The following is a 27,270-nucleotide window of genomic DNA, read 5'->3' as shown; positions in this document are numbered from 1 at the left end:
CACAGCAGAAGCTGGTGGTACGTGATGCTTGTGCAGGGCTCTGCTAGAGGTGGCTGGGGTCGATTCTTGCCTTCTCTGGTTGGGGCCAAGATAAGCTTTCTTCATTTCTGTGCTCTGACATCTGTCCTGCTGTAGGCTCACTGAGGCTCAAAGGAAACACAGGTTTCGCAAGGCGGTGCCAGTGTGTTCCTCTGGGACAGTGGCAAGGCTTTGGGGGTGTTTGCAGGCAGCCTGATGCCATGTGGGAGACAGCAACCCCTGTGAAAGTGTTTCAGAGTGATGCATTGGGCTGGGCAGTCTTGCTCACTCAATCTGTGGCCCCATGGAAAAAGGAAAACCAAAATCAAGCACACCCAACCAGCAATACCGAGCATGGGAACTGGACAACAAGTTTTGTCCTGTAGGAAATACATTGGAAAGCCCTTCCTGGAAGTGAAGCAGGGAGATGAAAGTAAAAGAGAGCAGTTGCTGGGAAGCGTAGAGAGTAGAACTGAGGAGGATGCTCACAGGCCATGTGTATGAGCTTGTATGTGCTGGGGAGAATTGACTCGAGGTCACTGAGCCCGGTTATTAAGAAACAAAAGGTCTGAATCTGCGGCTCCTGACCCAAATGCATTGAGCTAAACCAGGAGGCTGGCTTTGTGTTTGCGAAAGCCTCTCTGTGTTACCCACTCCACAAAACCAGCAGAGGAGCACAGATTAGTGGCCTGTAGATGCTCCGGTGTTGGCTGTATGGGTTTGCATTTACCCAGCCAAGTGCTGATTTTACAGTGGCAGAAAGAAACAAAGGGGTTTCCTGGAGCACCCAGTTCCTGGGCCTGCTGAAGTCAATGGGATGTACAGAGCTGATGTCAATGCAAAAAGCTCAGTGTGTTGTGAAATGATTTTGCTGCGTTTGCCAAGTATAAATCGATGGTATTTTCTTTAGTGAATCATTGATCATTTCCTTAGGTCCCTTGCTCCTGGAGTCACATGCTTGTAAAATACTTGCATTTTTCAACAATTTCTGCATCTTCAGCAGTGTAGGGGAGAGTTCTGAGGGTGTAATTCTGTGTGTTCTCTTTGGCTCTATGCTTAGGGACAAATCAGAAGCCCTGAAAAGTTACTTGCTTTGAATCTCACTCTTTTCAAGAGTCTGGCCCCTGACAGCTGAGTGTTTGGGGTTAGCTATGCTGAGCAAACATCCTGAACTTGGGTCTCCTGACCCTGCTTTGAGTGTTTTGCTTTTCAGACCCAGAAGGTTCCCAGGAGAGAAGAAAGGAAACTGTCAGGCTATTTTTAAACCCTTGCAGTTGCCTTTCTGCTTTATATTATTTATTATCCATTATCAGAAGTGTTTCTCCCCTGCAACCATCTTTAGTGGTCAGCCAGGGGACCAGTGAAAATTGCCTATCAGAGATGCATTTTTCCATAGAGGTCAGTAAAGCTGGAGGGTTTTTAAGGGTTTTGCCAACTGAAAATGAGTAGTACTGTTGTTTATTGTGTGTACTCGAGCAGTGCCAAGCAGTTCCAGTGGTGGGCCATGATTATACTGCCCTAAGAGATCAACACCAAAGAACAGTCTCCCAAAGATCCTACAAACACCGATTTCTGCGAGGGAACTGGGCACTACCTCCAGGTTTTGTGTGTAGTGGATGAAATGATGCACACCACTGGTCTCATTTCATAGCACATCTTGCAGTGTCATGCAGTTTTTGCATGACATGCCAGTGGGCTGAAGGACACCTGTGCAGAGCTTTCTCACATCGTTTTTGCAGCAGAGAGAGCTCTGGGGACCTGACTGGCTGTGTGGGGTGACCTGGCCAGGTAATCCTGGCCAGGAATTAAGGGCTGCCTCCCTGTGCCCAGGCAGGGTTAAAAATCCACAACGCCTCCAAGAGAGCATCTGGAAAGTGCTGGACTGCCTGGGGCAGTACAAGGCCATGATGCAGTGCTGGATGCCCTTTCCCAGGTTGTCCCAGAAAGTCCCCTTGGCCTGCTGCAGCTCCTGATAAGCAGGGCAATAGCTCGCCTTGTCTTTGCTCATCATCTTGCCTGGTATGCTTTTGAGTTTGAAGGTATTGCATCCCTGGCAGCATTGTTAATCCTTTTCTCCCCTAGCAGGAGCAGTGGGTGCCCTCAGCAGAGCTTGATGGGCAAACCTCCGCTTCATGTTCTCACTGGAAATAAAGCCAGGGGCAGGAAGGTCCTGGGAGGCTGATGTATTTCACTTGTGCAGAGAGCCGAGGAGCAGAAGTTTGGGTTTTGGAGTTGTTAGCAGCAACTGCTCTGAACTTTGTGACACATTTTATCAGCAGCATATGAGGAGAGAAGGGGAACAGCCAGGGGAGGATGGGAGTGTGCTGCACTCAGTACAGGGGGCTAATGAATGTCAAACAGTTTTGCCCATTTCTCTTTGCCTCTGGAAACAAATTCATGTTGCAGGGTTTCAGCATCATTTTGGAGACTCAGGGACTCATTAAATCAGTGGGGATATGAAGCCATGCTGTCCCCTGGGCCCATTTCTTTTTCCCCAAGTCCCTGCTGGTCTGAGTGCAGAGTCCCTGGTCCTGCAGGGGTCCGTTTTCACACGCTGCAGAAGCCTTGGTCACACACCTTCATCTCCCTGGGGACGCTGCCTGTGGGGCAATGACTGTGGCACCCATAAACTGCAGCTGTGGACGGAGAAAGACTGGGCAGGGCTCTGAACACCCGCGGCACTGTTCCTGGGGGCTCAGCTCAGGTGGTGAGTTAAAACTTGTCTTTTCAGACAAACCCACGTTATGAATATTCATGCACTTGACTTTAATATTTTTTCTTTGGGTGGTGTGTGTGAACTCCAGACCTAGGTGCTGTACCAGCATCTGGTAATGCCAGGATCCTCGCCCAAAGCTGCTGCCACCAGTATAGCTTTGCTCTCTGCCACCCTAGTTAACCCCCGGCGCCAAGTTTCGCTCCTCCGGGCGCGTCACCGCTGCTCGCGTTTCCGTGAGCTCGGTATTTTCCCCAACCTCCCTTGCTCTTTCTCCCGCCCCGTGTCCGTCCTCCCCCGGCCCCCCCACTCCCCCACCCCGCGGGGGCCGGTCCGAGTCTGGCCGGCCCCCGGGCGGGCGGAAGCTGCGGGAGGAAATCCAGCGCCTGGGTTTGCAGCCTGCTCGGCTCCGTCCCGGCCTCGCGGTGACATCCGGCTGCTCGGGGCCGGCTGCGGGCGCTCCCGTTTCCCCCCTGCGCCGCCGAACTGCCCGCTGCGGCTCTCCCTGCCCGGTGGCCTCGGGTAGCCCGCGGGCGCTGGCGGGGCCGGCGGCGGAGCGCGGCGCCGGGGATGCGGTGGGGCCCATGGTGAGCCGGCGCCGGCGCCGCGCCCCTCTGCACCATGCCGCCGCGCCCGTCCCCGAGAGGATGTTCGAGGGCTGCCGGCGAGTGCGGAGCCTCTGGGGCGGCGTGAAGCTGGAGGTGGCCGGCGAGAGCAGTCCTGTGGTGCTGCACAGCTTTACCCAGCTCGACCCTGACTTGCCGCCGCTGGAGGTGAGCGCGGAGAGCCTGGTGGTTGGTGGGGGTAGCCGGGGGAGCACACGGAGCAGGACCCGGCACGCAGCCCGCTCTAGTTTGTGTTTCTCCACATCACTGGCAGCGTGGGCAAAGCTGGCACCGAGCCTGATGAGGGGGTGGTTGTGGGCACGCATAGTGCTGTTTTATTTCGTGTAATAAATGGGTGCCCCTGCTTGGCTGTGCATCCCTGTGCCATTGACTGGCGGGCAGGCTGCCAGGCTTTCTGCTTTCACTTAAGAGATGCTTGAGATGCTTTCTCTCAAAACAGCAGAGAAGGGGTCAGATTGCTAAAACTGGGGACTTTTAATATTTCATTTGAGACTGCTCAGGTCTGAGCTGCTTGTAAGGGCTTTAGACTTGTCCAAAGTACAAAAGTGTCCCCTGGGAAGGTTACGGGTATTTGGGACAACTTTGCTGGAGGATGCAAAATATTCGTGCTTCATTGGCTTCAGCCTGCAGTGGTTCAGAGTCAGCCTGTCCCCGAGGGGTCTCAGCCTGAGCCTGAGCCGTTTGTTGGTGGCAGGTGTGTGTGGAGGGACCTGAAATAACCTGAGTCAGAGCTGTGCTTTTTTTTCTTAGTAATCGATGATCATCTTTGGCGTGCCAGGAACGTCACTGATTGTGAGCAAAGGGGGTGTTAAGAGACACTCAGCTGGAGAAAGGTTTTGGCATTTGAGGTGGTGCTTTCATGCAGTGTCTGAGCCCTGCACAGCTTGCTGGTGGTGCAGTGGTTAATATCAGCAAGGGTCAGCAAATCTGGCTTTGCTGGGATTTAGAGCCAGCTGCAGATGTGCTTCTCTGCTCTGGATACTTCCTGCTGGAGTGGGGCGGTGGAGGGGGGGATCTGCACTTAAAACCTTTTGGGTTATTGTGTAGATATCCACACAAGGCAGCCAGCATTTCAGGAGGTGATGGCTCCTTCTCCTAGCACTAAATACCCCATAACCTAAGCTTGAAAAGCTTGTCAGCCATAGATGGGAAGGGATTATCTCATGCTCTGGTTGTATCATTCATCTCTGGCTGGGTGGAAGGGGCTCGTCAGCTCTGCTGAGAGTTCATCAACCTCCAGCCAGCTTCCTTTCCCTTCCCTCCTCCTCTCTCCTGGGGGTGGGTGTACTGACATGGTTTAGAGTACATCGTCTGGTTTGTGTTATGCCTGGCAGGAAGTCCAGCCTCTCTGGCCCGCAGCACTCCGGGAGGCTGAGGGGCCGCACTTTTGGCAAGGAGAGCAAGAGAAGTGGGGAGGAGCTGATGGGGTGATGCAGCTTGCTGCTTCTTTCACCCAGAGGTACCTGGCATGTGTGAGCTGCCCATACACTCTGGCCAAAGGATGCTCTGGAGCTCAGGAGAAGGGTTGGCAGCATCTCGGGTGATGGGGGCTGAAGGAGGCTTTGCATGGTCCCCACTGGTACTGAGCAAACTCCTGCTCTTCTGAGCACAGTGGAGGGAGATGATTGCCCAGCAGATCTCCTCTGAAGTTGTCTTTGCTCAGATTCCTGTCCTGGGCTGTTCGTGGGTCTGTGCCTTGTAATGGTCAGAGCAGAGCCACAGCATCTGATCGCTTGGGCTTACTTCCCAGCCCTGAACAGCTTGCAGACAAATTCCTCCCTTCTCTGCACCATCCATTTGCAAGTGATGCCAAGAAAAGATGTATTCCAGAGTGGTGTATGGTGACCCTCTGCTTTCTGGGCGGCTTTGAGGTGCCTGAAGAGCTGCTCGCCTCGAGCAGCCTCCCATGCGAGGGCCTATGTGTTGCTCACTAATCCCCACTGGACACATTGGGCTGGTTGCCATTGGAGGGCATGACTGTGGAAGGGAAAAAAAGTGTCAGTGTTGTGACAACTATTGTGGTAGCAGCCTGGTGTGGTTATAATCCTTAGGTAGAGAGACGGCAAGGTGCTTGGTGGGAGGAGAAGGGCAGATTATTTGAATATCTCCTGAGAATCCTCAGTGTTTGGGTGAGTCCCAGTGGGTGCCCCATAGCAGTGCTGGGTGCTCCATGGGAGGCTGGGGCTGCTGCCTCCACTGAAGGGAGCTCTGCTTCCCAGGCTTGGAATGGCCCCTGCACTAGGATGGAACTGTTTTTGGCAGAGCTGTGCCAGCTTGTGGGGTGGCTAGTCTGCTCCCACAGGGAACAGAGGATCTCTGGAAAGCTGCTGGGCAATTTGCAGGGAATGTGGATCTCATTTTCTATTCCTTGGCTGAGCCCTGCAAATGTCAGCAGGGCAGACCTTTGCCTGTGTCCCACAGCAACAGTACTGATAACCTTGGCATCGCTTTGGGGTCCTACTCAAGGTCTGGTGGCCATGTGCTTCCAAGTGTTCTTGCCATGATTTTGACCATGGGGAATGGAAAATTTAAACTGTCTTAAGCAAAGGCTCGACAGAGCAGCTTTGCAGACCACCTGCTTTGATCTTTCCAGTTCCACTCCATCCCAAATCAGCAGTAAGTGTTAATCCTTCCTTTCCAGCAGCAGCCACAAAGGGAATTTGGTGGCTGTCCTCATCCTTGCTGGACAAGCATGCCATAAACATCACTGCAGAAGACACAGACCAAAATTCTCATGAGGCTGATGTTACTGAACCTTGAGACAAGTGGCTGGCTGATGCATTCAAAAAACCTTGTGTCCTTGTATTTTGGCTTTGTCTTCTGAACAATTAGGAGATTTTCAGTTGCCAAACACATCCTCAAAAACTGGAATTGCTCAGCCCCTATGCCTTGGAGGTCAGTGCTTTTTCTTTGCAGTTGGGAAGGAGGCAAGGGAGGGACAAAGATACCTCTTAAAAGCCATTTTCTTTTACCTTCCTGTAGTGCCTTTGGAAGAAGATTTTCTCCTAGTCTGTTCTCTTCCCCCAGGCACAACCTGATACGTTCCTTGCAACTTGCCAGATGAACATCATCTGCTTGTATCTCTTGGATGGGGACCCACCTTCTGGCTGCCTTCCAGAAAGGTTTGGAGTTGGTGATGAGGCTGGGAGCAGGCTGAGATGCTAATTGTTGGTGGCTGCTGCAGCGTGGGAGTAACAGGAGTAGGAGGGATTTTTTTTATTACTATTTGATATGATTAGAGAGAAGTTGGAGAGAGGCTTCTAAATGTGTCTGTGTAAGAATCGTGTTACTTGGAGGCTGCTGTGCCGTGATTCCATAGTTTTGGAGAATTTCCACACTTCCTGTGCCTGGGTTTGGGCTGCAGAAAGGAAAGGGCATCAGGCTGGCTGTGCCTGTGAGGACAGGTCTGGCTGAGCTGTCACCCCTGTTCTGGAGCTGGGGGGTTGGCTGTCACACCCCCCCCCCCCCCATTAGGGGCATAGCACAGCCTAGTTTTGGGGCTGCCTGAGCTCATCCAACCATAGAAAGGGCTCACCACTAGCAGCAACTTAATCACCCTTTCTGGCTTTCTAATTGTCAGACACTCTGTCCACAAGGGATGTGTAACTGAAGGAGCAATGAACTTACTTAGGTCACTCTAGACCACGTTTAATGTCTGGATATCCCCTGCTTGTACTTTCTCTAATGCTGTTATCTCCAGAGCTGCCTGGTGACTGGCTTTCAAGCAGATGCGTGCCTTTTATTTAAATATATACATGCAGCAGGGCTGTTTTCAGTTCCCAAATATTTCTTCCATTTCCCATGGACTCAGCAAGGGGCAGGGGGCGGGGGAATGTTGTTGCTAAGGAGCAGGATTTGGATGCAAAGCTGCCTAAGCTGCTGGCAGGGGGCACAAGAGTCTCCAGCGCAGCCCATGGTGGGTCAGAGTTTGTGCATTGCTTTGTGGGATGGCATCTGTGGGGTCTGAGTGAGCACTGAAGCATTACTTGGGGACTGGGGAGAAAGAGTTGAGTTGCAGGACTCATACCCTCCATAGATTAATTTGTTCATCCCATGGTGTGGTGATGGGTTGGACACAATGGCAGCATTCATGGCATGCCCAAAATGTGTGGCATTTGCTGCAGGGGTCTGTTGGACCTTCATTCTGCAGCAGCATCTGGAGGTGAGGGTGGCATGGGGGCTTCTGCAAGGAAGGACATGATGCCCAGGGAGACCTATTCACCATCACACTGAAAATACATCACAGTCCCTGGCTGGAGCTTAGGAAACTGGCAGCGGGGAAGGATTGAGCTGTTTGGCTGCTTCAGTCTTCGGTTTGTCTCATTCCTCTTCCTGTGCAGGGACTCACCACACACCACAGCAGCCCCAGCCCACCTGGCTTAATGGGGCTCCGATAAGGATGTGTTTGGACTTTGCTCCTGAGTCGTCAGGGAGGTGCTGAGGTCTGGCATGGAGTAGTCTCAGCTGCTCCCGGGGGCTCTGCCTTGTCAGTTGGCCATCTGAATAGAAACACGAGAAGGGGTTTGGAGCAAGGACAGAGGTGTGAGAGTGCTGCACCATGAGCCCACTCCGGAGCAGGTGCTTCAGCTTAGCACAGGGGTAGCTTTGCTCACATGTGTAAGCCGGCGTTTGCAGAACGGCTTTTGTGAATGGACCTTTTGTTCTCTTAACACCTGGAAACAGCTCTTCCAGAGGTGACAGGAAAGTCCTTTCCTAAATCTCAGCATGGTCCTGTGGGCTGCAGTGAGCAAACACCCATCTCCTTCGATGCAGTGAAGTGGAGGGTTTGCCTAAACTAAACCCTCTGTCTCTCTCCACCTGAATTTGGTTTTTTTTTTTTATGATGTTACATAAAATAATGTCTACAGGTTTTGGTTACATTCCTGGGGCCCTGTTGGTACAGGTTCTTATAGGGCAGCGCTTTTACATTAGGTAACTGCTGAGAATTTCTCTAACATACCTGAGGGTCAGTAGTTACGTGACAGTTAAATGCCAGTGGAGATAAGCACATGCAGAGGCACATGCATGTCCATGTCTGTTGCACAGCTCGACAGGAGTGTATTTGTCTCCAAACACAGTTGGTATTTTGATGAACACTGCAGCGGGGAAGGTGTCTCCCCACTGCATGTGGGGTGCTGGGTGGCTGTGCAGCGGGACCAAGCTACCTGTCAAGCCCGGGCTTGGTGGAGGCAGGACGGAGATGGCTCTGGCTGCTAGGCACCAGGCTGAGTCCTTGTAGCTGACAGGGGAGGAGAAAGTTCTTTTAACTTGCAAACAGAGCTAACTGGGGAGGAAACTCATTGGAGGGAACTTCATCTGGAATGCTGAAGCATTATTTTTAGAACAGCTTTTCCTTCAGCTAACCACACTTTAACAAACAGCAGCTGAGCTGAGGGCCCCTGTGGAAACCTGCTTTTCAAAGGGTTTGCTACCTGTCTTACCAGAACTTCTTTTCATGTGCTGGAGTAAAACCATGCAACCTTTCCCTGCTCTTTGCGGTGGTCAGGTCTCCATGGAGACTTGCAAGCTGAGAACTTGCCCTAGGCTCCTGCTTCAGCTGGTGTTTTCATTTGTGAAATGTTTAGTTTGGGTTTACCTCTTAGAGTTGGAACTCACTTCAGGAAACCATCATTTAGCCAAGCTGGGTAAAGCAAAGCATGTTGCCTGAGACTGGCAGGGTGAAAACTTTGCAGTGAGAAGCGAACAAGGATTATGAAGTGCACACCTTCACATGGTTGGGGGCTTGGGACCTCACACAGAATCATAGGCTAGTTAAGGTTGGAAACCCTCACCTTCCAGTTTAGGCAAAAACCCTACGTTTTTGTTCAAAGACACTTGCCTGAAAGGCTCTGTGCATCAGAGCAGCAGCAAAGCTGGTGAGCTGCGGGAACTGGGAAGTGTGGGAGATGTGAAGTGGGCTGATGGTGTCACCCCCATTCCTCCCATGCTGTGACCCCAACAATCACTGCAGATTTTTCAAGGTAAGGCAAATGCTCGATCTGGTGTATTGTCTTCAAACAGCCCAGCTTTTTTACAAACATTGCTTTTTCATAGAACCCCAGACTGGTTTGGCTTGGAAGGGACCTTAAAGCTCATCCAGTTCCAACCCGTGCCACAGGCAGGGGTACCTTCCACTGGAGCAGCTTGCTCCAAGCCCCTGTGTCCAACCTGGCCTTGAACACTGCCAGGGATGGGGCAGCCGCAGCTTCTCTGGGCACCCTGTGCCAGCGCCTCGGCACCCTCACAGGGAAGAGCTTCTGCCTAAGAGCTCAGCTCAGTCTCCCCTCGGGCAGGTTCAAGCCATTCCCATTGTCCTGTCCCTGCAGGCCCTTGTCCCAAGCCCCTCTCCAGCTTTCCTGCAGCCTCTTTAGGCACTGGAGCTGCTCTCAGGTCTCCCCTTCAGGAGCCTTCTCTTCTCCAGGCTGACCCAGCCCAGCTCTCTCAGCCTGGCTCCAGAGCAGAGCTGCTCCAGCCCTCTCAGCATCTGCCTTGACTTCTTAGGCCTCGCTGCAGCACCTCCAGGTCCCTCTTGTGCTGTTGCCCCAGAGCTGGACCAGGACCGCAGGGGGGGTCTCCCCAGAGCACAGCAGAGGGGGAGAATCCCCTCCCTGACCTGCTGCTCATGCTCTGGGAATGCAGCCCGGCACACAGAGGGGTATTTGATCCCAGCTGCAGTTCTGCTGGTCAGGCCCCTTTGGCCAAATCCCAGTGCTGAGCAATGTGGCAGCAGTGACCATTGCTGGTGACCGTCACTATGATTACTGGGTTTCTATACAACAAACCTAGTGGTTTACTAGGTTCAATCTGAGTTGCAACAATGAGAACTGGCATTAAGACGGGCCGGCTGGTCCCTCCCTTGCAGCATGCTGGGCTGACTCAGAACACAGCTATGCCTCATGCCAGTGTCATAACAAACAATCCTTGAGGCACTTCTTGAGGAGGGGGGTATCCCATAAACTCCATCTGTCCCAGTGCTCATTCCTGTGGATTTCAGCATGTTCCTCAGCAAAACTCGGCTCTGGGAGGATGGGGCTGTTTGAGGCTTGACCTGTCTTAGGCCAGGCAATGGCAAAGGAGCCACGGGAGGAAGGTGGGCACCTCTGCTCTCTTCACACTGATGCTGCCCATGGTCATTCTGCACATCAGCTTTTTGGGTATCCCAGGGTTTGTGCGGGGGGGGCCCCCCCCCCCCGATAATTTTAAATAGGAGTCCAAGCTGCAGGAATGCTTACCTGTGGCTTGTAATCCCAGTGGATGAATGCGTCAGGAACAGATGAATCAGGGCTGGAGCATGCCTGTACTGGCTTGACAAAGTGACATGGCTACGAGGAACAGGCTTACTTATGTGGTGTTTTACCTGCCATGGAACAGCTCTAGTAACATAAGAGTATGCTTGCCTGCAAATGCCTACAGTGAGCAGCGCCAGGTTGAAATCCCAGTGTCCCTGCACAGATGCAGGTGTGCTGCAGGCTTTGCTACACCCTTGTCATCAGCCATCGCTGGCAAAGGACTGTGTCTTAAGCAGTGGGAGAAAACAATCCCCAAAGTCTGTGCTGAGTCAGGGTAAGTGGGAAAGTGGAGCAACCATGCGGGAAGCTGCCTCCTGTCTCCCTGCCACCCTCCAGTGTTTGGCTAGTATCTGATGGAAGATTGGCTGCCTGCAGCTCTTGCGCTGGCTGATGCTCAGACATGGTCCATGGCAGGACTCGCACCTACAAGTATGAGGCAGAGGGTCCAGGTAGGAAATTTATCCCACCACCCTGCCTGGACAACCATGTTCCTCATACTGCAGGTGCTCTCAGCCCTCCCCATGTGCAGGATCTGGCACACCCAGTGCTCAGGGCAAGGCCCAGCTCCAAACCTGACTGCTTGGGCTCTTGAGGTGTGTGTCCAGACACTTGACAACAGCTGGAGTGGTTTTGGCTTTGTTTTTTTGCAGTTGTTTTCTCCCTAAAGGTGCCAGTTAAACTTAAGCTCTCAGTTGCTTCAGCTGTGGAAATCAGTTGACTGAGCATTCTGAGTGCAGGTGCCCCATGTGTCAGTTTATTGACTCTTGCCCTTGTACTTTCCTATGTAGCACCTCCTGCCTCGCTGACACCTATTTAAGTAATGCTCAGTAGGTGGAATTTTCTTGATTGCAAAGCAAAAGAAGCTTTGCTCTTCTCCTTTTCAGCTTCTGACAGCAGACCCAGGGAGAAACAAGTGGTGGAGGAGAAGGATCTCTCCCAGCCCTTCCCAGAGCAAAGGAGATGGGCTAAGACCTGCAGCTGGGATGTGGTGGGACATGCTGGGGCTGCAGGTGTCGAGAGGAGGCTGAGATGAGACAGGCTCTGCCCAGACTTCCATGAAGCATGCTCTCAGCAAATGGAGGCATCCTACGTCATCCTGTCTGGGGTGGGAGTCAGGCATGAGGAGCATGACCAGAGAACAAAGGCTCTCATTTATTCCTTCCTTCCTTTCACCACAACCCCTTGCTGCCTCCCAGTACTGGATTGTTTCTGCATTTTCTCTGCTTCAGCTGTTTACTGGGTCACCCTGATGCAGACATGTACACAAAGAGTGAGCCTTCCAACGAGGCCATTCCTCTGCTACCAGCTCCGTGAGCCCCTCTCCAGTGGTGCCATTGAGACAGACTGGGAGATGCCTGAGCCTGCCCTGCTCTGGGTCAGGGGCATCCGTAGCTCCCTGGGCATCCTGTTCTGGACAGGCAGGGGTGATGGGGTTTTAAGGAGTGGAGGCCCAAGAGGTCTTTGCCCATGCTTCAGTCACAGCAGCTTTAATGGAGGGAATTTAAGTTGACATAAGGCAGTTTAAACACATGGGTGGACACATAAGTTTCACCAGGGCTTATTTTGGTTCAGTTTTCTGTGTGTCTGAGCTAAACTGAAATTAACCTTGTTCAAATTGGAACAGAAGGTGATGGCACAGTTACTGTAAGGCAGACTGCAGCCAGGCAGGGCTGTGGGTTTTGGCCAGGCTCCAATTTGTCCACTGCAACCTGCACACCTTCAAAATTACAGAAAGACAGGACGTTGTTTTTCCCTCTGGGAGCTGCAGCAGGTGAGTTACTGCGTAGGCAGCCGCTTACAGCTTACCCAGGCTGCTTGGGAACAGTGCATGGTGGAGCTCCCTGGGAATGTTGGTGTGGGGCTGTTGGGGTGGTTCAGCATGGCATGGGGGGCTGCAAGCTGCCTCCTGGGGCTGGGCCTGGCAGTTGCTGGTGCCATGCTTGCTGCTTTGCCCGTTCTGCGTATCCTGTGTGCCTTGCTTGTGCCACTGACGTGCACTTTGGTCATGCAGGTCATGTACATGGCTGGGGCAAAGAGAAGGCTTTACAAAAAAAGCTGGTTTAGAGCAGCTGAAGCTGCTTCAAATTAATTTTTTTGGCTGTCTGGACTGACACCTGGGCTACGGGCTGAGAGCAGGAGAATATTCACTCGAGGCTTTAGGTGTCCAAGGTTGCAAAGGCTTGATTTTTGAGATAGATGAACTTGCTAGCTTGCAGATGCCAAGACATGAGAGGGACAAGCACTGCCCTGAAGTTGCAACAAGGAACAAATCTCTGTTGTGGTTAATGTGTTGAGATGTAACTGACATCTCAGGAGTGACCATTCTGATCAGTTTAAGGGTACATCAGCTCTGAGTGCCAACCTAATTGCCTTCCCTTTCCAAATACATATGGCAGTTTTTGCTGCAGAAATAACACCGATGGTGCAGAAGTGCCCTGTTTCAGCAGTGGAATCCATAGAGTAACTTTGGACCAGGTACACTTGAACTGTGTCCTCTTTGGGACACACGCCCTGCTTTTCTTCGTGTTTGAACAAGGCACTATATAGCTGTCATATTGCATGTGACTTACTGTACACACACACACAAATAGTCCATTTTTGAACTTGTTTCTGTTGTGGGTTTTTTCAGATTTTTCTGTTCTGTCTTGGTGAAATAGATAGACCTTTGTTCTGAGCAGAAATTACTTACTGTGAGACAATTTTTAACCTTACAGAGCAATATATATTATATTTTTTTATGCACTGATTTTCATCAGGCATGTTATTCTGGTTTCACTTCCAGCAATTACTCTCCAGGCTCTGGGTGAGTTTAGTGGAGCTGTTGCTCTAAGCCAAGGCCAGCTGTGTTCCTTGTATGCAAGCCTGACTCTGTAGGCCTTGGCACTGAGCGTGGATGCTGCTAAAACACACACCAAGGTGATCACGAATACAAAGCTAATGACTGTGGAGCAAGAGCTAGAACTGCTGTGTCAGTAGGATCTTATTTCCATCAACTTAGAGGGGAAGCAAAACCTGCTGCACTCAGTTTTCTTCTAACTTTCAGCAGCCTGGGAGGAGAGCCCATCCCAGCATGTCACCTGGTAGGAAACATGAGGGAAGTCTGCTTTGGTAGTGTTTTCACATAGGGAATAAATGTCTAGGTAGAGGTGTTGGTGGTCTTCTATACTCCTGGGTGGAGGAAGCACAGGGTTTGGAGTTAAGCCGTTATCTCTGGCACTGCCAGTTACAGATGAAGTTTTACTTTTCCCTGGGGCATCCCCCTAGCAAGGCTAATCTTCCAGCACCTACATCACCTCATGCATAAGGGACAGGATCAGGCCCCTTGGAGGCCAGAGTGGGACAGAGCATCTTTGCAGATCTTTGACTCTTGACCATAAAAAGAGAAAAAAAAAAAAGTTTCTGCATATGGGAAGGCTCTCGATTTTCTTTAAAAGCGAAAAAGAAGCAAATGGGTGAGGAATCCTATGTATCTCCTCTGTCTCATCTCTGGACCTGGTCACTGAGATCCTAATCCTCACTCCAGCCACTGACTCACTTGCATGGAGGTGACAAGATACCTTTGTAACCAACTGCTGTTTTCTTCCTAAGCTACAAGGATGGAGGAGGCTGCCTTTGAATATTGTTTCTAACCTCCCTGGCTTAGAACAGCTTGCTGTTGTTCTGGGGCAACCCCAGACCCCAGGGAGGAGGTGTAAAATCCCCACAGCAGGCAGATACAGGATGATGTGTTCCATTCCTCTCTCATCCTGCTCCCTGTGAGTGTGTGATGCTGGGTGATGCTCAGCTTCAGGGCTGTTCTCCACAGGTGCAGCTTTCCCTGCTGAAACACTGGAAGCAGAGAGCAAGTGCTCAGGGTGTCAGGAAAGCCCAGCTGCAGAGCCCAGCAGCTGATGGGGTGAGATCAGGCTCTTGACTATTACTGCTGTCCTGCTGTCCCAGCAAAACCACCCCCTTTTCACAGTGGGTTTCAGTTTAGCTTCTTGCCCTTTTTCTATTCTTTTCATGTTTCCACCATTGTCACTATGTTTTAATGCGCTGTTGGAATTGGTTCTGGTTTGAGGCAGTTCTGAGCAGACAGGCAGATCGGCAGAGTGTTGAAAACCCAAAGGAATCACGTCTATCTGCCTAACATCTCTGTGAAGGGAGCAGTGCCCAGGAGGGGCTGGGTGCAGCTGAGCTGTGACAGTAAACTTGAGTTCCATCACTGGCAATGGAAACATGGCTCAGGGAGAAAGGAGGCAATGGGAGATCAACTTGCCTGAGGCCAGTGTTGGCTAGAGAAAACCATTGCACCCCAGTGCCTGTATGGTCATTGCTGGGATGTGTTCTGAATAGCAAGAGTGCTGGGGTAAGCAGGCACTAGCATGGGGCACCTTTTTTTTTCCTGAACACAGGGGATATTTTGCAGTTTCCTTGCCAGCTTTCAGTAGTCTCTGTAGCTTTTCTGAGTGCGGCCAGGGGAAGGAAACTGCTGACAAGGGTGAGGCACAGAGGAACAATCCCAACTGGTGGAGCTGTAGGGGAACGTGCACCACGGGGCTTTTTGCCTGAAAGTCTCCGTGAGGAAATCTTGTGCTGTGTGCGCTTATATTGGATGTGTAGGACAGAGGGTACTTCTGCTTTCGCAGTCTTTATCTTTGGTTCACGGAACTGCAGCTGTTTTCCTTTCACTAGACAGGGGTGCTGTTTTTCCTATTTCCTTTTACATAATGTTGTGTGCTTCAGTTTACGTAAGAGGCCCCAAAGTCACTGCTATGGGTTGCTTGGGTTCTGAATTTTGCTCCCAAAAGTGTAATGAAAGTTACCTTAGGCTTGTGTCAGCCACAGAAGACATGGTCCTTGGTGGAGGTGGGTTTTTTTTCTACTGTAAAGGCTTATTTCCCCTTGCCAGTGGAAAGGGCTTATTATGAGAAGGGGCTGAGGGCTGTAAAGACTAGCTCCCCACTTTCTGTTTCCAGCTTTCCCAGCTTTCTTCAAATCCTCTCAAACTTGTGCAAATGCAGAGCTTCAATGAGAAACTCCTGGTGATGTCTCCCAGGTTCAGCTCTGCCTTTTCTTGTTTTGTTAGCCAGCGACAATGTCAATTCCCAGGAAGTGCAGGTCCCCGACTTCCCATGGACAGAGTTAGCATCTGCTTCTCTCTGTGGCTAATGGCTCTTTGAAATCACAGTGCAGAGATACTCTGGGTGCTGTGTTATACCTAACTATAGAGCAGGCGTTTTGTGTAGCCCAGCTGAAAGGGAACAGAGTAACATGAAATTCTTGATCTTTAAACCAGCTGTCATCCAGGGAGCATCAGTAAAAGCACTTCAAGCAGTTCTGCCTCTTCCGTGTCTGCTGAAATTAATTTCTTTCCAATAACAGTTCATTGGTTTGTGTCTTTGGAGGCTAGTGTGCTAACCCAGGACATAGATCAGAGCTCTGAAGACCTGGTAACTGTTGAATAATTGTCTGTGTGTAACACACAGGAGTGCTGTCATGCTCATGTGTAATCCTGTACTTTCTTCCTGTCTTACTAAAACCATCCTTGTGACAACTAAAGTGCTTTCCAAAATGCAGATCCCTAGCCAATATTTGGCTTTTGCATTTTTCCCCTCTCTTCAGCTAGCAAGAAGAGACAAAGGCAGATTCCCTTCTGCTCTCTGCCTGGCTCCTTCGAGAATCCGTCACACCATAGCCCTTTATCCAGGCTCATGAGCCTTGTCTACGTCTTAGAGCTCATTATTAAACCTCAGCGTGAAGATATGGTTTGACACCACACCATATACTAGAGCATTCACCAGTGTGGAGAGTAGGAATTCCTCCCTGGTATAGTCACAAAGGTTTTGAACTGTGGGAGGTTGCTCATGCAGCCTGGGGCTATCTGCAGTTGGAAGAGGCAGCCTAAAACCAGGCAAGCCATCAGGTACTGACCTCCTGTTTCATGTTTCAAGGGATGAACTTTTGCAGAGAGTTTGCTTACAGCTGTTTCTGCAAAAGCTTCCACTCTGCAGAATTGGATGTCTGATCCTGTGTTAATCATGTCTTTTTTTTGTGCCCCTCCACTGAGAGGCCTTTTTCTTGCTGTATGGAGAGGAGCAGGATTGCACACTGAACTGGAGAAATCATGCTCAAATGTTCATTACCTGTGTCTTCCCTTTTTTGGTGCCCATCATGAAATGCATTGGATCACGCTTTCTGGGGTGCTCAGTCACTTCCACAACAGCCAGAACCATCAGCATGCTCAAAGCTAGTGCTTTCACAGAAAAGCTTTGCTGAATCTCATTGCAGCTGAGCCAGGAGCTCTCTGGGCCTGTTGGATGTCTCTCTTCTACCAACGTGATGCAGTAAGAAGGGACCTCTGCTATGGTGGGGTGCTCAGTTATTCAAGTCGAACCACTGCGTGCTGGGCTGGGCTGTGGTTGTGCTGGCTGAGCCCTGACTCACGTTCCCTTCTGTGAGGAGCAGAAAACTCCAGCAGATGTGTAGAGCAGGCAGTGGGGAGCAGTAGCTGTTGCAGTAATATTTACCAGCATTTGTCTGTCAGAGCTCTTTAAAGACTGTTTTGAAGATGTTCATCTTTGTTTGTCTTGCTGGAAATCCTGGTGTGAGTGCCATACATAGCATTGCAGTGTTCTTGGTGGCTGGCATGTACATAAGACAGAGGTCAAGGGTTTTTGTCCCCCCCAGCCCTGCTCCCACCCAGTGTCTCCGCATCTGCAAAGGGAGAAGTGTGCAAATTCAGTGCAGGTGCTAAGCAGGACTTCACTGGCTCCACCCTGCTGCTGGCTTTTGCTTCCTTGGTTTTTAACCAGCATGTGCAGAATGCACAATCAGCATCTTGGAGAAGTGGCTGTAGGAAAAAGGAAGCTCACATAGAATATAAATAGCCAAATTTTAAAATGTGCCAGTGTAGCAGCTTGCCTGGCTCTTGGCATGAGCCTGGCTAGAGACCGCTGCGAAACTGCGGTACTTCATGTGTGGTTTGCAAAGGGGGAACTTCAGGGGATATCACACAAGTCAGCGAGATAAAAAAATGAATGAATTTGACAATCTTGAACATGGGAAGGAAATGAATTTTGCTTCTACGCACGTAAAAATTGGGTGTATCCTCTGCATGTGACACGAAACACAGTGAAAACCCCTGTGCAGTTGTGGTAATACTTTCCACTGTAGTTGCATAGCAGCTGTCAATGATTCATTAATTGATCCAAGGACATTTTATCCTCCTATATGATTAAACTTCTTTATCAATTTAATTCCATCTCTAAAGCATCTGATTTTTCGTGATGTTTGTGTCTGGAGTTTATAACTGCCAAGCCAAATCTCTTTTCTGAGAGACTGTATGGGGGTCTGCTGGTCCTGCTGGACCCAGAGCTCTCCCTCCTCCAGCCTGAAGTCAGCATAACTGAAAGACACACAAGGGTAGGGCTGGTCTGCAGGCTGGGTGATAAAACCTGGGAGAGAGCCCAGGACAGCTGATGTAAAGCATCTTTGGTAGTGATCCCTCTTCCCTATCACTGCCCCATGGGCAGTGGGCTTGTGTGCTCAAGAGGCATCTACTGCTGTCACTTCTGCAGGACAGCACGTAGCTGTGAACAACAGGATCTGGTGGTCTCAGTGGGCAAACTGGGAAGTTTCCACAGCTTTTCTTTTGTTTTGCTGGAAACAGCATCTATAGATGGAAGAAAGAAAATTGGCTGACTTGGACTCAAGTTAGGTACCTTTGCTGTAGGGGGTTGATTTAGAGCAGGTGCAAGCCTTTAGCATTGCTGGCAGCTTTCTCATGACACTCTATCAAGTCCCTCCAGTTCCCAGCTACAGCACCTTGTGGGGTTGGAGGGGGACTCACCTGATATAGAAGCACCTTGTTCCTGTGAGCTTTTGGTGGAGAGGAGAGGTGATGGAGGAGAAGCCCAGTGCTCTTGGCTGCCGGTGCCTTTAGCTGTGTACCAAGGTCACCTCCTCCTTGCTGATGTGTTTTAAACAGCTTTGTCTTTCCACACTGGGGCCAGTGTCCTGGATGGGCTGCTCTGATGGAGCTCCCGGTGCAGGTGTGACATGGGGCTGCAGAGGAGCCAGGGAGTCAGGGTGGGCTCAGGGGCTTGTTCATGGTCCTGTTGGTGTCCAGGCTGCGTTGTGCCAGCCACTGGGGCTCAGGGCTGTCAGCCTGCCTGGGCCTGGGCCAGGTAAGCTGGGGGAAAGTTGGCCTTAGAGCTGCACTACCCCCAGCAGCAAGCATCTTCACTTTGGAAGATTTATTGAGGCAGGAGGGAGATGTATTTTCATGTCATGTTGTCCAGGAGGGTGCAGGGCATGTGTGCTGCTGGGTGCCTTTTCCATTCTTGTGATTCAGACCTGTTTATACTTGAACATAAACTTATGCCATAATTTATCCCAGAGCATAGAACAAGAGAGACTGACGCAGGTGTCTGGAAGCACATCTGTGTCCACTGCCTTGAGCGGATGCTGTCAGGGTTGGTCTGGAAGCCAGTGAATCCAAGGAAAGACATTTGATAGAATCATAGAATAGTTAGGGTTGGAAAGGACCTTAAGATCATCAAGTTCCAACCCCCCTGCCATGGGATGGCAGTACAGCTGGAGTTAGGAGCTTTACAAACCCTTGAGCTTCAACAGACAAAACCTCTCCATAGTCTGGCATGAAATGAAAAGAGCAGGTTCAGCAGAAAGTAAGAAGTCCAGTAACCCTGCCCAGGGCTCTGTCCTCATTCACTGGAACCATGAACAACAAGCTTTTTAAAGTTTTCCCCTTAGTCTTTGAACTGGCTGTGGTTCCCTGCCTTGATTCCTTGCTCATAACAAGCACTTGATTTGAGCAGGGTGTGACAACAGCACAGTGATTGCTGCTGCGATGGCAGTAATATAAGGTGGTGGTTGAAGAACATGTTAGGTGCACATTTGATATATCAGCTCAGGGTCATGTTCAGTGCTTTCTGCTCAGTGTCTCTTGAGATGGGCAGTGCCATCTGAAGCTGGGGCCTTGGGTATGGCTGTTCCCATGTTCACAGGGAACAGTCTGGGAGGATAATATTTTACAGGGAACAGCACTGCTCCTGAGACTCTGTCCTGGGTCGCTCCTTGGCAGCATCTCCCCTGGAAAGCCTTGTGTGGTTGCATTGCTCAGAGGTTTTTGTGTTCCTGAGAGGCAGATTTCAAGGAAAGCCCTTGGCTGCACTGTGATATGCAGGGCGGCTTGTTCCTGAGCCCCTACACCCCAGCATGTGGTCACATCCGCCTGCTAACCGCTTACTGCTTCCAGGCATTGCTTGAGCAGTGGGGTTTTGCTGCATGTTACACTGCCCACCGTTTGGCATGGGGAATGGAGGGCAAGGGAGATCCCACAGTGTTTGAAAGGATTTGGATAAATCCTTCTTAACAGAGGCATTGACTCATCAGAGTGTGGTTAGAGAGAAGGAGGGAAACAGATTATCCTTGTGGGGTTGGAGCTGCCATGGAGCCCCATGCTGGCATGTGGGGCTAGGGGACATGCATGCCTGGACACCTGCCTGAAGTATCCCCTCTTTCCTCACTGAATTTTAGATGGTCTCCATTCCACAGAGCAGAAATGTGAGCCTCGTGGCTGGGTCGGGCTGTGGGCCAGAAGTGCCTGTCCCCAGAGGTACAGGGGCGTGTTCCTGATGTGCCCAAGCCCATCTCAGTGTGGCTCCCTGGGGTTTCCCCTCAGCTTTGAGCTCCCCCTTTGGATTTCTGCCTTCTGTGCATGGCCAGCACTGCGAGAGCTTGTGGGCAGCTTGCTTTGACAGTTGTTATTCATTACCAAAGTGTGCTGAGGTGCTCAGTTTCCACAAAGGCAGATTACTGAGAATGTGGTCAGACCAGGCAGCAATGTCATGTTGTGAGAAAGACAAAGGCTTGGGGAGGGAGAAACAGCTGGGGCTGGGTTCAGGGATGTGCTGCCACCTGCTCCCCTCACTGCCTGGCGAGGGGTCCTCATTCTGCCCAGTACCTGGTGGTGGCAAAGGTAGGAAGAGCTGAGACACCAAACCAGGGGGCATGGAGCAGACCGAGAGCAGCTTCCCAAGTCCTGGCTCTGCCTGTGTGCAGGCTCAGGTGGGCCCAGGCTTAATCTGTCCAGAAAGTTGTCACCTGGTTTGCATTTCTGAGTAGCAAGGGAGACTCACTGCCTGCCAGCCATTGCCTTTGGCTTGCTGGGATGCCTCGTATGAGCCTGCAAGAGCATTTCTGCCACACTTCATTCTCCTTATTTCATGGTGTATCGTATCCTTTTGTGCAGAGCTCCACACAGGAGATTGGAGAAGAGCTGGAGGATGGTGTGATCTACAGCATATCGCTTCGGAAAGTGCAGCTCCATCACACAGCCAACAAAGGGCAGCGATGGCTGGGGGTAAGCTAGGGGCTTCACCAGCCTCTTGCCAGAGGGTGTTTTAAAGATGTTTCCTGCCAGAGTCAGGGCTTTGCAGGGTTGATACCAGCACATGTCTCACCCTCTTCTTGCTCCCCCAAACCTCCTGTCCTGGGGGGTGTCCTTCCAAGCCTTATCTGGGAATCATGTAATTACCTGGGAGCAGTGGCATGGGAGCACCTGCTGGCCTCTTCACAGGAAGCAGTGGCATGGGAGCACCTCTGCCTCTTCACAGGAAGGGGCATGGTGGAAACAATCTAAAGCCCATTTTGCAAAAAGGGCAACTCTGGTTTGCATCTAGATTTTGGCAACTTTGAGGCCTTTCCTGGCATTTCCCAAATGCTCGAGTTTTCTCAGCTGTGTTGCTGGTATTTGGTGTCTGAAGAGACCCGGTTTCCCTTTCTCAGGCCCGTCATGAGAGCCCCAGGTCCTGTGTAGGGTGTCCATGGGCCCTGCCTAGACCCGAACAGTGTCTTGTGAAGCTGAAAGTGTCTGTCTTCACCCAGCCTACTGGCTTCTGATCCTGTCCCCACAGTTTGAGAATGAGTCAGCCTTAAACCTCTACGAGACATGCAAGGTACGGACAATAAAAGCCGGGACCTTGGAGAAGCTGGTAGAATACCTGGTCTCAGCCTTCAAGGGCAACGACTCCACCTATGTCACCATCTTCCTGTGCACTTACCGGGCCTTCGCTACCACCAAGCAAGTGCTGGATCTGCTGCTTAACAGGTGAGGCTGCCCTGAGTCCCAAAACACAGCTGGGGTGGTGTCTAAGCCCCCTCAACAAGGAGAGCCCCAGCTTCTTTTGCTGCCATGCTTCAGAGGGCCGATGGGCTTCTCCCAGCTCCATCAACATGAAGGTTTTGGGGCTGGGCGGGGAGGATACAACCTCCCAGAAAGCTGGAGCCTTTCCAACTGGTACCCTGCTGTGAGGTGGCCAGTGCTGGCTGCTTCCTTATTCCCATAACATGGGGGCTGTGGCAGAGAGGGGAGCAGGGCAGTGCCTGGGAAGTTTATCCTGACCCCCTGGCAGAGCTGGGGGGTGATGCAGAGGGAGAAGAGGCAGCTGATTCAAGGATGCTCACTGCTTCCACGCTGTGCCCCACCAGGTACGGCAAACTCCATGTGCAAATGAATGGGGACCATGCCAGGCATGCTGTGGATGAGAGGATGGAGCTGAAGAAGTAAGTCTGACTGCACTGTGGGTAAACAAGATGGGTAGCTCTGGTGACAGCTCTTTGATTCTCGCTCAAAGGCATTTGTTATTCCTCTTGTCCCAGAGGTGCACCTGAGGCTTATGGGGGTGCTCATGAGAGTGCGCATGGTTGTCTCCTGGCACCCAATTCTCACACAGGCTTGCCTGTGTTTCCCCTCCCTCCCTGCAGCACCATTTCCTCCATCCTGGGTGCCTGGCTGGACCAGTATTCAGAGGACTTCCGGAAGCCCCCGGACTTTTCCTGCCTCAAGCAGCTCATCTCTTACGTGCGCCACAACATCCCTGGCTCAGACCTGGAGCGCCGAGCCTGCATCCTGTTAGCCCAGTTCCAGCAGCAAGAGCAGAGCGAGTCTGAGGTGGAAGGTGGGGGTCTTTTTCCCTGCTTGCAGGGGGCCATTTGGGGCTGCAGGTGGAGGTAGTGCTACTGGTTGGCATTAAGGGTCTCCAAAACCTCGGTTCTTGCCACATGGCTGAACCCCCATAAACTCTGCCTGTGTTTACATGAAGGTGCACCGGGAAGCTAATCCAACTGCACCAGAAGTGGGATTTCTAAATGGATTAGCTTATCTGCCCTTAAGCCTCTGCAGATACATGTGTTCAGGTTTAAAATGACTATGCTTTTATCTGAGCCTCATTTATCATGGTGTAAAGCCAGGTGGGAATTAAAAGCCCGGGTGGTGGGATATGGGTGTCCATGTCCACAGGGAGCTGAAGTGGTTCATCATGGGCCCCAGCTCCTGTCAGCACTGTGGTGCTCAGCTTCACACCATCTCTCACAGCTGTGGACCACAGTGGCTGCACCTTTCAGCTGGTGGAAGAGAACGGGGTCGGGGACAGGAAGCCGGATTTCCTCTCCTTCTCCCCAGAGATGGTAGCAGAACAGTTCACACTGATGGATGCTGTGAGTATTCATCCAACAGCTAGGTCAATGTGCTTTGCCTGCCTGATATCTGCAACTCTGGCCACAGGCCTGTCTCCTTCCAGCCATCTCTTCCTCCTGGCTTGTTCTATTCCCAGGAAAAGTAGACACCCATCCCCATGCCTTTATCTTCCAGGAGCTGTTTAAGAAAGTGGTGCCTTACCACTGTCTGGGCTGCATCTGGTCCCAGCGAGACAAGAAGGGCAAAGAACACCTGGCACCCACCATCCGTGCCACGGTTTCGCAGTTTAATAGTGTGGCCAACTGTGTCATTGCCACATGTCTTGGAGACCGGTCCTTGAAGCCACAGCACAGGGCTAAAGTGGTGGAGCGGTGGATCGAAGTGGCTCGGGTAGGACAGCTTACTGTCCCTCTCGGCCCAAGGGCTGAGGTTTTGCAGTGCATGAATCCCAGCAGATCCCTGAGCTTTCCCTAATGCTAAGTCTTGTCATCTCCTTGTCTGCCCCAGGAGTGCCGCATCCTGAAGAACTTCTCCTCCCTCCGAGCCATTCTTTCGGCTCTGCAGTGCAACGCTGTTCACCGGCTGAAGAAGACCTGGGACGAGGTCCTAAGGTAAGGAGCACCTGCTGGGTTCATGTGGCCGCTGGGAGGTTTCAAGGGGCAGGTTATGCTGTGGCTGCTGTGGTCCTTAAATATGTAGATGGGATCATCTCAGCTCCAGCACTGCTTCTTGTAGTGTGCCCAAAACACAGGGACCAGTGTAAGGTCAGGGAGGAGATAAAAGTGTTATGACCTCCTTGCCATGTGAAACACCCTTCAGTAGCCCCCAAACAGCAAGGCCCTTCTAGAGCTATGAGCAGAGCTGGGGTCATTTGGGTGAGCAGAGGAGGAGACCAACTGTGACAGCACTGCTGACTTTTCCCCTGAGCAGGGAGAGCTTCCGCACTTTCCATGAACTCTCAGAGATCTTCTCCGATGAGAACAACCACTCGCTGAGCCGGGAGCTTCTCATTAAGGTATGGGGAAGTGGCATCCACATCTCTCCGTCTTTGGCATGGAGCTCAGGCTGGTGTCAGCACAAGTTTCTGCAGTGTTCCAGTCACCAGAATAAAGCCTTGTCAGTGCTGCTGAGGTGTCAGGCAGGGGTGCAGGCAGGGTGTGCTGGGTCTGGGGAGCAGGCAGGGGTTTTGGACTAGGCTGTGCTTTCTGCTTCTCCACCAAAAAGTCAACATTGTCTGCAGCTTGCAGAGAAATATTCAGCAAGCAGAGATAAGCAGTGGGATAGGATCCAGTGCGTCAGGTGACAGCTTCTCCCCGGAAGCAGCTGCATTTTAACAGCACAGTGTGAAATCCTCTTGATGTCCGGTGGGGTTGTAGAGTTTGTGAAAGGATGCAGCAAAACTGTCCTTCTTCCCATTGGAGCCTCTCTGCAGCTTCACAGTTTGGGGGCTGAGAGGACACAAAATGCAAAAAGGAACAAACCATTTCATTGAGAAGGTTTATACAGAGCTGGAAATGGGAGCAGGAGTTCCTGTTCACTAAGCTGCTCCTCTCTGTGAGCCATGAAAAATCGCAGGTTTGATTTCTTCCCCTTCCCTTCATCCCTCTTTTCCTCTACAAGGAAGGTTGTACAAATAAAAGCAGTTGTGAATTTTAGCTCCTCTATTAGTACAATTTTCCGTGCTGATCTCCACCTCTCCCTACCATCCAGGAAGGCACATCCAAATTTGCCACCTTGGAGATCAACCCAAAGAGGGCTCAGAAGCGGCAGCAGCAGCAGAGAGAAATGGTGAGTCTGACACAGGTGCTGCTATGCCCGCTCCCTGGTGGGTGCTCAGGCTGGTCCCAGCTCTCTGCTGACCTTACTGTCCCTTCTGTCCCCACAGGGTGTGATGCAGGGCACCATTCCCTACCTTGGCACCTTCCTTACTGACCTGGTGATGCTCGACACTGCCATGAAGGATTTCCTGGATGTATGTCCCTCCATCTCTGTTCTCCCCTTCCTCTCTTTTCTCCACACAGCAACCTCAGAGGCTGGGCTGATGAAAGGAGGGCTTGTTACCTGTGCATCCTACATCTGACACTGCACCCTGCACATCCTATATTCAACACTGCACATCCACTGCTGTCAGCACATGGAAATGGGCCAGTCTCACACTACCCCTCAGCAGGGACACAGGCACTGTAGTGGCAGGGAGGGATGTGCCTGCTGCACACTGACATTTGGCTCACTCTTTTCCAGGGCGGGCTGATCAACTTTGAGAAGAGAAGGAAGGTGAGAGCTTTTCCCAGTCTGCAGCACAGCAGGGTGGAAGGAGGAGGCTGACTTGGTGCTAGCCCAGGCTATGCCAGTCTCTTTGGGGTCGATCCCTCTCCTGTTTTGCTGTCATGCCTTCATTTTTGGGGAGAAGGATTCTGGTCCTTCACATCTGCCTCCATACATGGGACTGGCCTGTTTTGGAGAAGACTCTGGCTGGCAAACAGATCTGGTCTCATGGCGTCTATTTACTGCAGGAGTTCGAAGTCATTGCTCAGATCAAGCTGCTTCAGTCAGCCTGCAACAACTACAGCTTCACGCGGGAGGACCAGTTCGTGGACTGGTTCCACAGTCTGGAGCGGCTCAGTGAGGCTGAGAGGTGAGTATGATAGGGAACTTAAGGCTGTGCTGCTGCTGGTGCATGGGGAGGTCCCACTGCTGGTCTCCTCCAGCTAATGAGCAGCAGCTACCCCACGCTCCAGTGTCTGTGCTGCCTCCTCTCCACAGCCATGGCAGCATGGAGAACTCAAACCCTCATCTTTCCCTTCCTAGCTACGGGCTGTCATGTGAGATTGAGCCACTGTCAGAGTCAGCCAGCAACACGTTGAAAGCAAAGAAAAACACAGGCATCATCAAGCGATGGAGCGAGTGAGTCTGCTTGTCCCCGGCAAGATGCAGGGTGGAGACAGGGGCAAATATGGGGCATCACTGGCATTGCAGGGAGCCAGGCTGTGGTGGCCACTGTCCTGCCAGCCAAGTGCACACCTGCTCTGCCCTGTTCTCACCTGCCCTGCATCTCTCCTGGCAGCCGGCAGCCACCAAGCACCGAGCCCTGTGGCAGCAGCAGCTCCCACTCAAAATCCTTTGATCAGCTCAAGTGTGGGCAGTACCTGTGCAGCGGGGATGCCACTGATTCAGTGAGCGTCACCTCCGCTGGCTCCAGCAGCTCCGATGTGGAGGAGATCAACATCAGCTTCATCCCTGAGTCCCCCGACTGTCAGGAGAAGAAGGTATGGGGCAGTTTATGGGGTCCGGGCCTCTGGAGGCAGGTGTGGCCATTGTGTAGGAACTGCCCCAGCTCTGGTGCTGGCACTGGGTCTGGGGGATTCCCAGAGGTTGTTTCTGATCCACTGGGGTGAGGGAGGCCCCTCCCCTTTGCTGCTCCAGCGGAATGGCAAGGCTCTCTCACCTCTGGTGGCTGTAGTCATGTCAGTCCCCTGTTCTCACAGGTCAGTGAGATCCCTCTGGCCTCCCTACCCCAGCGCTGGTACGCCCTGTCTGTGGCCAATGGAGAAGTTAAACCTGCTGTGTCCTCCGCATCCCCTCTCCTCCCTGCCCTCCAGTTCTGGGAATCCACGTCCCTCTCCTCCCTGGACACATCAGGCATTGGCTCAGGCTCCAGCAGTGCCTCATCCTCTTCAGTCTCCTCCACACCAGTGACGGCCTCCCGTACCCACAAGCGCTCAGTCTCTGGCATCTCCAGCTACTCCTCGCTCTCGCTGCCCCTCTACAACCAGCAGGTTGACGACTGTTGCATCATCCGTGTCAGCCTGGCTGTGGACAACGGCAACATGTACAAGAGCATCCTGGTTAGTGCAGGGCATGTGTGGTGATGCCAGGAAAGGGTGGCTCACCCCACTTGGTTGTGGTCAAGGCCCATTTTGGGGGTAGGCCGTAGTGAGAGGCTTTGCCGTGTTTTGCACCCTTTGGTTAATAATGTTCTCTGCTTGCAGGTGACGAGCCAGGATAAGACCCCAGTTGTTATTCGCAAGGCCATGGCAAAACACAACTTGGATGGGGACAGGCCTGAAGACTATGAGCTCATTCAGATCATCTCAGAGGAGAGAGGTGTGTGCTGGGGTGTGGGGGCTTTCCGGGGGTCTATAT

The 27,270-nt window shown here is 51.8% G+C and overlaps 1 protein-coding gene across 4 annotated transcripts in view; it reads left to right on the top strand.

Moving 5' to 3' along the window:
• Window positions 1-27,270, top strand: part of RALGDS (ral guanine nucleotide dissociation stimulator) — a 56,585-nt gene that overhangs the window by 27,164 nt on the left and 2,151 nt on the right. For 2 of the 4 annotated variants that reach the window (XM_061352343.1, XM_061352341.1), the window contains exons 2-17: window positions 20,902-21,012; window positions 21,566-21,759; window positions 22,140-22,214; window positions 22,416-22,609; window positions 23,026-23,147; window positions 23,302-23,517; window positions 23,635-23,738; window positions 24,058-24,142; window positions 24,838-24,915; window positions 25,013-25,099; window positions 25,369-25,401; window positions 25,641-25,762; window positions 25,936-26,031; window positions 26,192-26,393; window positions 26,613-26,972; window positions 27,117-27,231. In XM_061352343.1, coding sequence (XP_061208327.1) covers window positions 20,902-21,012; window positions 21,566-21,759; window positions 22,140-22,214; window positions 22,416-22,609; window positions 23,026-23,147; window positions 23,302-23,517; window positions 23,635-23,738; window positions 24,058-24,142; window positions 24,838-24,915; window positions 25,013-25,099; window positions 25,369-25,401; window positions 25,641-25,762; window positions 25,936-26,031; window positions 26,192-26,393; window positions 26,613-26,972; window positions 27,117-27,231 — 2,194 coding nt within the window. Of the gene's footprint in view, window positions 1-3,212; window positions 3,505-20,901; window positions 21,013-21,565; window positions 21,760-22,139; window positions 22,215-22,415; window positions 22,610-23,025; window positions 23,148-23,301; window positions 23,518-23,634; window positions 23,739-24,057; window positions 24,143-24,837; window positions 24,916-25,012; window positions 25,100-25,368; window positions 25,402-25,640; window positions 25,763-25,935; window positions 26,032-26,191; window positions 26,394-26,612; window positions 26,973-27,116; window positions 27,232-27,270 lie in introns of those variants that run through there. The other 2 variants (XM_061352342.1, XM_061352340.1) reach the window with 2 other exon arrangements.

This window comes from Neopsephotus bourkii, unplaced genomic scaffold (genome assembly GCF_033783945.1).
Source record: "Neopsephotus bourkii isolate Nb327-2 ecotype Australia unplaced genomic scaffold, CSIRO-AGI_Nbou_v1 NB_659, whole genome shotgun sequence".
NCBI lineage: Eukaryota > Metazoa > Chordata > Aves > Psittaciformes > Psittacidae > Neopsephotus > Neopsephotus bourkii.
This window is presented reverse-complemented; position numbering and strand designations above follow the sequence as displayed.